The sequence below is a fragment of the Littorina saxatilis genome, linkage group LG3 (genome assembly GCF_037325665.1).
Source record: "Littorina saxatilis isolate snail1 linkage group LG3, US_GU_Lsax_2.0, whole genome shotgun sequence".
Classification (NCBI taxonomy): Eukaryota; Metazoa; Mollusca; class Gastropoda; order Littorinimorpha; family Littorinidae; genus Littorina; species Littorina saxatilis.
In genome coordinates, this window is record NC_090247.1 from 57,905,627 (window position 1) to 57,916,537 (window position 10,911).

The following is a 10,911-nucleotide window of genomic DNA, read 5'->3' on the forward strand; positions in this document are numbered from 1 at the left end:
TTATATATTTAATTTTCAGAGCTTGTTTTTAATCCAAATATAACATATTTATATGTTTTTGGAATCAGAATATGATGGAGAATAAGATGAACGTAAATTTGGATCGTTTTATAAATTTTTATTTATTTTTTACAATTTTCAGATTTTTAATGACCAAAGTCATTAATTAATTTTTAAGCCACCAAGCTGAAATGCAATGCCGAAGTCCGGGCTTCGTCGAAGATTACTTGACCAAAATTTCAACCAATTTGGTTGAAAAATGAGGGCGTGACAGTGCCGCCTCAACTTTCACAAAAAGCCGGATATGACGTAATCAAAGAAATTTATCAAAAAAATGAAAAAAAAGTATGGGGATTTCATACCCAGGAACTCTCATGTCAAATTTCATAAAGATCGGTCCAGTAGTTTAGTCTGAATCGCTCTACACACACACAGAGACAGACAGACACACACACACGCACATACACCACGACCCTCGTCTCGATTCCCCCCTCTACGTTAAAACATTTAGTCAAAACTTGACTAAATGTAAAAATCAACTGCTTCTTGTGCATACATTTTGTGTGATGAATAAGTGCCACTAAGAAATATTATTCATAGCAATCCCACTGTATACTGAGTGTAGGTGGTACATTTTTCTCGATGGCCAAACAAGCGTGTTCAACTTGAAGCATGCTCTAACAACCATGTGTAAAGCTTGGGTAGACGCGCCGTGGTGTGCATGGTTTGCCTACACGAGAAGGTTATGCCATGCAAAAGCCTGGCTAGATCGGAGGTGGACTGCGCAGTCCCGTAAACCATCACAGAGCATACTTCCATTTGAACGCTCACCGAACGGGAACATCCTGGCTGCTTTCTGTCGAGCGTGAGACATTTTCAAAGAATTTATTTTCGTAGACTTGTTCGTTAACAACAACGGCGCCTCGTTTTTGCGCTAGACCTAACTTTTAAAATCTAAATAATAAATTGACAGCTTGTTACACAAACATTCTTTAATCATAAAAGAATTCGTTTTTCATCAAGACAAGATCAGAACAATTCGAAGTTGTGAAAGTTTAAAACAAGTCACGTAAGGCGAAACTACAATATTTAGTCAAGTAGCTGTCGAACTCACAGAATAAAACTGAACGCAATGCAACGCAGCAAGACCGTATACTCGTAGTCCACCGCTCACGGCATAGGCAGTGAAATTGACAAGAAGAGCGGGGTAGTAGTTGCGCTAAGAAGGATAGCACGCTTTTCTGTACCTCTCTTTGTTTTAACTTTCTGAGCGTGTTTTTAATCCAAACATATCATATCTATATGTTTTTGGAATCAGGAACCGACAAGGAATAAGATGAAGGTGTTTTTAAATTGATTTGGACAATTTAATTTTGATAATAATTTTTATATATTTAATTTTCAGAGCTTGTTTTTAATCCGAATATAACATATTTATATGTTTTTGGAATCAGCAAATGATGGAGAATAAGATGAACGTAAATTTGGATCGTTTTATAAATTTTTATTTTTTTTTACAATTTTCAGATTTTTAATGACCAAAGTGATTAATTAATTTTTAAGCCACCAAGCTGAAATGCAATACCGAAGTCCGGGCTTCGTCGAAGATTACTTGACCAAAATTTCAACCAATTTGGTTAAAAAATGAGGGCGTGACAGTGCCGCCTCAACTTTCACGAAAAGCCGGATATGACGTCATCAAAGACATTTATAAAAAAAAATGAAAAAAACGTTCGGGGATTTCATACCCAGGAACTCTCATGTCAAATTTCATAAAGATCGGTCCAGTAGTTTAGTCTGAATCGCTCTACACACACACACAGACAGACAGACAGACAGACAGACACACGCACATACACCACGACCCTCGTTTCGATTCCCCCTCGATGTTAAAATATTTAGTCAAAACTTGACTAAATATAAAAAAGAAAAGCCCGGAAGCAGGGTCACGCAAGGGTCGTAGCAGACGAAGGTTTATCAGTGCAAATCGCCGTTCCTCTCAACAGTCAAAAGCCATCGCTAGAGTTCTTGTGAACCACAGCCGTTGTTTCGTGCATAAAAAACGTGCTATTGTAGATAAGCTCACATCGAGTCGCATTCATGACTGACGACTGCATTGTGAAAAAGGAAAACTGGATCACACGGGTTCACGATGGCTCAGGGGTAAGATAAACCACGCAAAAATAAATTCTTTGAAAATTGTTCGCTCTTTACGGAGGGCACCTAGGATGTTCTCAATTGGTGAGTGTTTAAATGAAAGGGTGTTTGTACTGTGTGTAAAAGCCTGACCGTATCTGTGATGGTTTACGGGAGGCTTACTCTGCCTTTAACTTGGCCGCACACCAGATATGAACTGCCTTTGGGCTCGTGGTCTGTGAACAGGGGGAATTTTTTGATGAATTGATTTGGTTTTTTTGATATGAAATTAATTCATCAAAAAGTGCCAACTCATCACAACTTGTTGAGGATTTTTTTAGGAAGGGTGAGGATTTCTGGTATGAGTCCATATGGAGGGATGGTCTTCTCCCATATAAAAACCCTGGTCAAGTATGTGGGATTTTGCGTGAATGGCCGTTTCCTCGACGAATAGACGAATTCCAAAAATAACTCCGACGGGTTTTGTATGGGTTGTGAAAGAGTAAAAGCCCTTGCTTTTTAATAGGACAAACATTTGGAGCGGCTTTCACCCGGGGTGTGTCGGAAACACGTGGACTGGAGCACGTGTCAAGTTATTCGCCAGAGGAAAAGCAAGGGCATTAACTCTCCAACAACCCATACAAACCCGGCGGAGTTATTTCCGAAAACACGTGGAAATGCAGGAGCACGTGTGAGGTTATTTGTCAGAGGAAAAGCATGGGCATTCACTCTTTCACAACGCATACGTATCCGACGCAGTTATTTCCGAAAATCGTCCATAAGGCAGCCATACTCCGCCGTCTCCAGGAAGGGGGGGGGGGGGAGGGGCAACTGGAATTTACCTGGATGTCCTCTAGGACCATTGGTGGTGATTGCCCCCACTGTCCACACGCAGGTAGGGTCGCCCAGTTCTTGACCGTTGGTCAGACCATCCCCGTCACTGTCCGCCTGGCACACGGTCATGGTGTATGTGAAGTTGTCGGCCTTGAAAGTCTGCAACAATGATGGTTCCATCGTACGTGAACGTGCTTGCGCGAGCGTGTCCTTCTATTTGCCCCGTGTGTGCTTGCGTGGAGGTGTGGGGGAAATTGAGAGGAAAGATGTCAGTTTTCTTGGGGGGTAGTCGTCCGAGGGGCAGTTGTCCAAGGGGCAATTGTTCTACCATGGGGGGTGGGGGGGATGGGGGTGGAGTAGTCAAGGGGAGGGGGGGGGGCGTTATTTTCTACTCATAAATCGGGTATACTCGGAAGGCGACAACCACCAGGCGACAATCGTATGGCAACAGCCAATGTCGATTTGTTCACCCTTTTCAACCAACTAACCAAACAACCAACTAACCTACCAAACAAATAATGTCCACTTCTCGGCTCTGTTAAGACAATGCTCCGTACGTTCAGAATTTAAGTTACGGTGGGTGCACTTTTAAGTTCGCCTGTCCCAGAAAAAAGCCAGACATCGCAATTCTCCGATATGCTGAATAAGATGTCGACTTTATCAGACATTAAGTGCTCTCGTGTGGTGTTCTTCTAAAGTTATATGGACTAATTGACAAGATAAAGTGATAAAGCGCAAGATATAGAATCTGAGTGTCATGTGAATCAGGCGCTTCATTGAAGATTAGAATTCAGGTGTGATGAGAAAACAATGTTCTAGATACTTGTAGGCATGATCATCACATTTATAGGCGGAGAGGTAAAAGAAAATCACACAGTATCTGTACTGTGTGCTCCCAAGCACAGGAGCTAGTATCAAAGCGCCGGTCGATTATTATTTACTCCTCCATCCTTACTGTAATGTATCGGTACTACTACTATTCGATACAGTAAGGATGGAGGAGTAAATAATAATCGACCGGGGCTTAACAACAAGCTCCTGTGCTCCCAAGCCTACGCAGTGTTTGATCTCATATGCAGAAGATTTCAAATTCACACAGATATCTTCAATTGTTACCAAACAAATCGTCCACCCTCCCACCATCACTCCCTGTTTATCTATGCATTTGACAATTAACTACGATAGTAACCTTCCAACACAGAAGCCAACCCAGTGTTCAGTGCTTACGCTGAACAGATATTCGCATAAGAGCATCATCATCATCATCATCATCATCATCATCATCATCAGCAGCAGCAGCAGCAGCAGCAGCAGCAGCAGCAGCAGCAGCAGCGGCATCATCATCATCATCATCATCATCAGCAGCAGCAGCAGCAGCAGAAGCAGAAGAAGCAGCGGCAACAATCCATAACCACCAACAGCACCACGACCAACAAAAACGACAACAACGACAAAACAACAACATCAACAACAACAACATCGACGACAACAATAACAACTACAACAACAACAACAACATGAATAACAACAACAACAACAACAACAACAACAACAACAACAACAACAACAACACTCACATCTCCGAATGGGTTCAAGTCTCCCCCACCGCTGATGTTCTTGTGCCCGACTCCTCCCCAGACCATGTCCTGACCAGGATTGCCGTAGCAAGGGTTGGGTACAACGTGGCCATTAGGAATGGCGTCTTTGAACTTCGGGTAGCTGAGAACCGTCGTTGCAGCCACAAGAACCAACAAAACCACACGATACATGGCGAGTAAAATGTTCTGCTCGATTCAAAGTACTGAAAATTGTTGTCCTGACTGGAGAGCGCCGGTGAAGCAGACGACTGAAGATTTTGTGTTCGATTCAATGTGCTGAAAGTTGTTTTTCTCGACCGGAGAGCTAGGTGGAGCAGACGACTTCAAATGTAGTGAGGTAAGCAATTGTGACGGTATTATTAAAGTAGCGAACTAAGCAGGTGTCAAGATCTGTATTCTTGTTTTGATAGATTCGCGTAGGACTTTAGCGTCCGGTCAGAGAGATAACTGGCGATAGCCGTGGAGCGATGATAATCAGAATGGGATAACATAACAAGCAGCGACTAGAGATAATGACGTACCTATAACTTGAATTAAAGGTGGTCGTCTACATTTTTGCTTTTTTTCAATAATCTTATGGTTAGATTTCGCTAAAAAGTTATGTCAGATGATGAATGAACTATGGGGAAAAAAGTTATCGAAAAAAAATATGTAAAAAAAGATTTTATTTTTGGGTAGCGTGACTCACGCTTCCAATATTTTGTTTTCTGTTTGCTGAGAACATGTGCTTTGCCTAAAAATACTGACCAATCAAATTCATGTCACTATGCTTATAGCCACGCCCAAACAAGTGCAGCAACAGTTTGACACTGGAGCGCTGTCCACGCTTTTTTTTAAACGCACGAAATGCACGGGATTTGAGAGGAGTTTTGCGCTTGGCATTTTCCAAATAAGGATATCCTACTATGAGTACTACGCTGGAATACTACAATGAATTTTCAAACGGCTACACTGGCTTCGTCTTTCCTGATCGATCGCGAAAGGGGGTGTATCTTCTATATATATATACGACTTGTGTCTGTGTGTCTGTGTGTGAGTCTGTGTGTCTGTGTGTGAGTTCGCGATGCACGGCCAAAGTTCTCGATGGATCTGCTTCAAATTTGGTGGGCATATTCAGGTAGACCCGGGACAGGACACAACCTGGTCGATATTTCAACACGTGCTCTCAGCGCGCAGCGCTGAACCGATTTTGGTTCCACCTCAGCTACCCGGGCCCCCATACCGACACACCAAAGCCGCTACACCACATCACAACGCCAAAGTTCTCGGTGGATCTTTTTCAAATTTGGACACCGTATTCAGCTACACCCCGGACACAATATCATCGATGAGATATTTCAACACGTGCTCTCAGCGCGCAGCGCTGAACCGATTTTGGTTTTTGTGTTCATTTCACCATTATAAGTAACTCTTCCTTATCTTCTCCAGGTTTTCAGCGTTTACCTCCCTTCCTTCGTATGGTGCACTATAGTATGAGTGGGGCATCTTCGGATATTCCCGGCGTTCTGTTACTATTTTTAGAAGGTCACCGCAGTGTCCAGAACGTAAATTGGACCCGTAAATTATCCTCACTGTAAAAGTGCAAAGGTCGAATCAATTTATAGCCACGCGAAAAATACACTGTCATCTATCTCTCTATATATACGGCTTCTCTGTGTTTGTGTGTGTGTGTGTGTGTGTGTCTCTCTCTCTATGTGGGCAACACCTGTGGATTGTTCAGTTCTGTTTGTGATGTGGTCTGGCGGCTTTTGTGTATTTGTATGACGGTACTGGCCTTCCTTTGAGAAGCCATAACAGATCAAAAGGGCTTAGAGATAAGCTCTAAATTGCTCAATCCTGTTTGAGTGGAGTTCGCCTCCAAAGGTGATTAACACGGTTACATTCGTCGACAAGGATGGGACTCGATATGGTCAGGAATGACATTATGGCCACTGAATCATTTTCGTGCTGTTCCCATTCCACGAATCTGGGAGGGACCTAAGCTTGGCGGGTCCATTGTTGGACCCGGCAAAGCCGGCGTACGGCTCTAAGTATTTCATCCCGGCGAAGCCGGCTACCCGGCGAAGCGGGTATTCCTCTAGTTGTTGATAATTGTAGATAATAGACTCTGCATTTTAATGTTCAAATGGCGATTTCGGTATAAAAATGTAGACAAGGACCTTTAAAGGAACAAGTTTCAGTTATTGTTCAGTCGGTGTTTAACTTATGTAGTCGTGGACAAGGTAGTAACGCGATAAAAACATAAAAGAAAATATTAACCAAAGCAGTATTTTACCTTTGAATGTATAATGCTTGGTATCTCTTCCGATTCTACCACGCTCAATCATATGAGCGTTACCTTAGCCCCCCCCCCCCCCCCCATTATTGATTAATTGTAAAGAAAAACAAGTCGCGTGAGGCGAAATTACTACATTTAGTCAAGCTGTCGAACTCACAGAATGAAACTGAACCCACTGCATTTTTTCACCAAGACCGTATAGCATCGTCAGTCTCCCGCTAGTGGAAAAGGCAGTGAAATTGACAAGTCAGAATAGCGCGGTAGTGGTTGCGCTCAGTGAGAAAGCACTCTTTTCTGTACCACTATTCTTTTAACTTTCTGAGCTTGTTTTTAATCCAAACATAACATATCTATATGTTTTCTGGATTAGGAACCGACAAGGAATACAATGAAATTGTTTTTAAATCGATTCCGAAAATTTAAATTTAATCATAATTTTCATATTTTTGTTTTTCAGAGAGCTTTGTTTTTAATCCGAATATAACATACATGGATGTATATGTTTTTTCAATCAGAAAATAATGAAGAATAAGATCAAATTGTTTTTGGATCGTTTTATAAAGAAATAATGTGGTTTTATTTTTTTGATTTTTTAATGTTTTTTTTTTAATATTTTTTTTATATTTTTGTTTAACCTCAGTTGCATGCAGGTTTGCTACTACAATTATTTTTGTTTAAATTTTATTTTTAATTTTTTTTAATTTTGTGTGTGTGTGTGTGTGGCTTGGAGCAAACCTTCTTCATAGGTCTTTTCTTTTCTCAGTCAAATGTGTACATTTTTAAATCAACAAACTTTATCAGTAAACTAATATGTTTAAATAAATAAATAAATAAAAATAATCATAACATAAATTTATTCCTAATGTTCAGCTCAGTTTCCAATAATACACCCAAATCTAACTTTTTCCCATATTTAAATTTTCCAATGGTCATTTTGGTAATTAAAATACAATAATTCACAAAATAAATATAATCATTTTTCAAACTTTCCCTAAAATAACCCCAAAATACATTTTCTTCATTCAAAATGATGGCAACATGTATTTTCTTATAAACAAAATCTTTACATATTTTCCAACCCTTCATCACCTCTTGGTAACTAAAAAAGAAATGTTCAGGGGTGTCTAATTCATTACAAACTTCACACTTATTCGATGTTCGTAATCCCATTTTGTTTAATAAAATATTGGTTGGATATATTCTATGTAATAATTTCCAGTGCAGCAGACGTAATATTTCTTTTTTTGTGCTGTTAACAGCCAGTAACCAGTTTCTCTTATCCAAATCTACATTATGTTTTTGTAAGAAATAATGTTAATTACAATGTTCAGATTTTTAATGACCAAACTTATTAACTAATTGTTATGTCTCCAAGCTGAAATGCAATACCAAAGTCCGGACTTTGTCGAAGATTGCTTGATACAAATTTCAATTAATTTGGTCAAAAATTGAGGGCGTGACAGTGCGGCCTCAATTTGTTGGAAGGGGAAATTACTACATTTAGTCAAGCTGTCGAACTCACAGAATGAAACTGAACCCACTACATTTTCCCACCAAGACCGTATAGCATCTTCAGTCCTCCGCTCGTGGCAAAGGCAGTAAAATTGACAAGCCATTATATCGCATTAGTTGTAGCGCTGAGAAGGATAGCACGCTTTTCTGTATCTCTATACTTTTTAACTTTCTGAGTTTGTTTTTAATCCAAGCGTAACATATCTATATGTTTTTTGGAATCAGGAACCGACAAGAAATAAGATGAAATTGCTTTTTAAGGCTGGAGCACACTTTGGAAAGTACGTTGGAGTAGCCTCCCTTCTACGTTGGAGTAGCCTCCCTTCCCGGATTTAGAACGCGTTTCGTGTCGTAACAGATTATCCACTTACTAGCCATATCCGTATGCAAAATAATGAAATAAACATTAGGAAATGGCAGACGTTTACAAATATCGACATTCTCTATCAGTGCAATAAAAAACAATCGTTAGAACTTGCATTTACGACATGTCGTGCGTGAGAACGTGTCAGTAAACAAGCACTTTTTGCCTGGCTGAAGAACCCCACGAGTCAAGCTAAAACAGACGACAAGTAATGGAAAGCAGTCTGCGGATAAACATAACAAACTACTGATGAAAAAGTGTGTTCATCCCTGCTCTGGATAAAAGACATCGGACTGATGACAACGTGGCAGCGTTCACGCGAAAAGATTTTTTTTCAGATTATCGCTTCTACATTTTATTGCACGTACTTGGGGCAGATCTGAATTTCTGAAAGATGACAAATCGGTCTTGTGAGTTGAGAACCACATGTTCTTTGCCGACAGAAATCACGATGGGACAAGATGTAGATTGTGTTGAAGAGATGTTTGCAGATTATCGCATCTACATTTTATTGCTCAGATCAATGCACGTAGTTGGGGTAGATCTGAAATTCGCAATGGAAGACGACAAATCCGTCTTGTGAGTTAAGAACCACACGTTCTTTGGCGGCAGAAATCACTATGGGACAAGATGAGGATTGTGTTGAGGGGCTAATACTGACTGACTTTAGATGAAGAGTTCCTAGACTGCCTGGTTTTTGTAGATAGGCATCATGATGATATCCTGGGGTTTTTTTACGTTCTTGGTGACAACGCGCCAGAATCGCACGAAGATCGAACTCTCGAAGAAAACAAGTTTATCGCTGAACATCGGAAATGTGAAATGCTCTTCCTGTCTGACCAGTCTCCCCGTTAAATCCACAGGCTACATTATTTATCAGGTAACTTACCAAACCGGAGTGTGTGTGTGTGTGTGTGTGTGTGTGTGTGTGTGTGTGTGTGTGTGTGTACACCGGATTACCACCATCAACGCACCCTTTTGGACTTTTCTACTATGCCTGCTGTGACATTCACGAGGATTATTGTGATTCTTGGACAATCGTGTGCCTATGCTGGACTTGCAGGAAGACAAACGGTGCCGGAACGGTATACGTGCTGCCAAGTGTGCACGTCCAGAGCGCAGTGTGAACCGAGAGTGAGTGTGTCATTGTGTGGAAGTTTTGCTTGATTGATTTATTCATGTTTTAATTTGCTTTTTGGTTCAATAGTAAAATCTGTGTACTTTATACTTTGTATTTTGTGGTGTGATTCGCCCGAGTGCGAGACCCCCATCCCCGAACGCCTCTGTGGGTGGAATTGTATATATATACTTGTGTAACGTGAGTGTGTAGATGAGAATGTGAAAGTTGCTTTGGACCCAGATACACACAGCAGACACCAACGCAACAGCTAAGTTTCAGCCTGACAAAGAAATTCGAGTGACACAGCTAATGGCTGTACTTGTTATTTCTCTATTAAAACAAATGTTTCAAGATCTTTAGGCCAAAACAAATAAATTGTCTGTTTCTATTAACATGGCTAAAAAAAATAGGGTAGGTAGGTAGGTGTTTTTGTTGTTGTTGTTGCCAGGATAGAATTCTTGAAAATAACTAAACGACACAAAGAGACAAGACTCGCTATAGATAGATTTATAAAAAATAAAAAAAATGTGACAAAGGATATAAAATGATTGTTTTACCTGGTCTGGAATCTTCAGTAGTAATTGCATAAAAAAAAGTCTGATATATCAATTATCATGTTAACTTTTTCTTAAAATGGGTGCGTTAAATCCTAGTCTGTTTGTTTTTAATGGACTAAGCAATCCTTGGACTGACAGAAAAGATGTATTTTAAAAATGTCCAGTTGCTTTTACTTATTTTTCTAATTGGAAGAGAATACAAATTATGCACTCTTTTCTGTTCAAATGGGTAGAGGGCGGGGGTAGTAAAAGGATCACAGTTCAAGATTTTGCGCGACAAGAGGTGTGTTTCTTTTATAAAGAGCAAAAACTCAACTTGGTATCCAACACTATTTCTGAACACTGTAACCACTTTAGCACTTTTTTTCTTCTTTTTTTTCTGTCTTCCAAACTTCTAATTCAGCTTCAAAAATGATTAAAAAAAAAGGTTTTTTTTCTTCTGAAATCTACAGTTAAATCACTATTTTGGATATTCTATTTTGCTTCCCTATTTATCTTCTTAAGTTTTTGAT

The 10,911-nt window shown here is 40.1% G+C and overlaps 1 protein-coding gene across 1 annotated transcript in view; it reads right to left on the reverse strand.

Moving 5' to 3' along the window:
* Positions 1-5,000, reverse strand: part of LOC138960981 (temptin-like) — a 7,339-nt gene extending 2,339 nt beyond the window's left edge. Inside the window, exons 1-2 of the mRNA XM_070332603.1 lie at positions 4,548-5,000; positions 2,979-3,129 (exon numbers count right to left, since the gene is read on the reverse strand). Coding sequence (XP_070188704.1) covers positions 2,979-3,129; positions 4,548-4,739 — 343 coding nt within the window. The 5' untranslated portion in view covers positions 4,740-5,000. The remainder of the gene's footprint in view (positions 1-2,978; positions 3,130-4,547) is intronic.
* Positions 5,001-10,911: the final 5,911 nt, after the last annotated feature.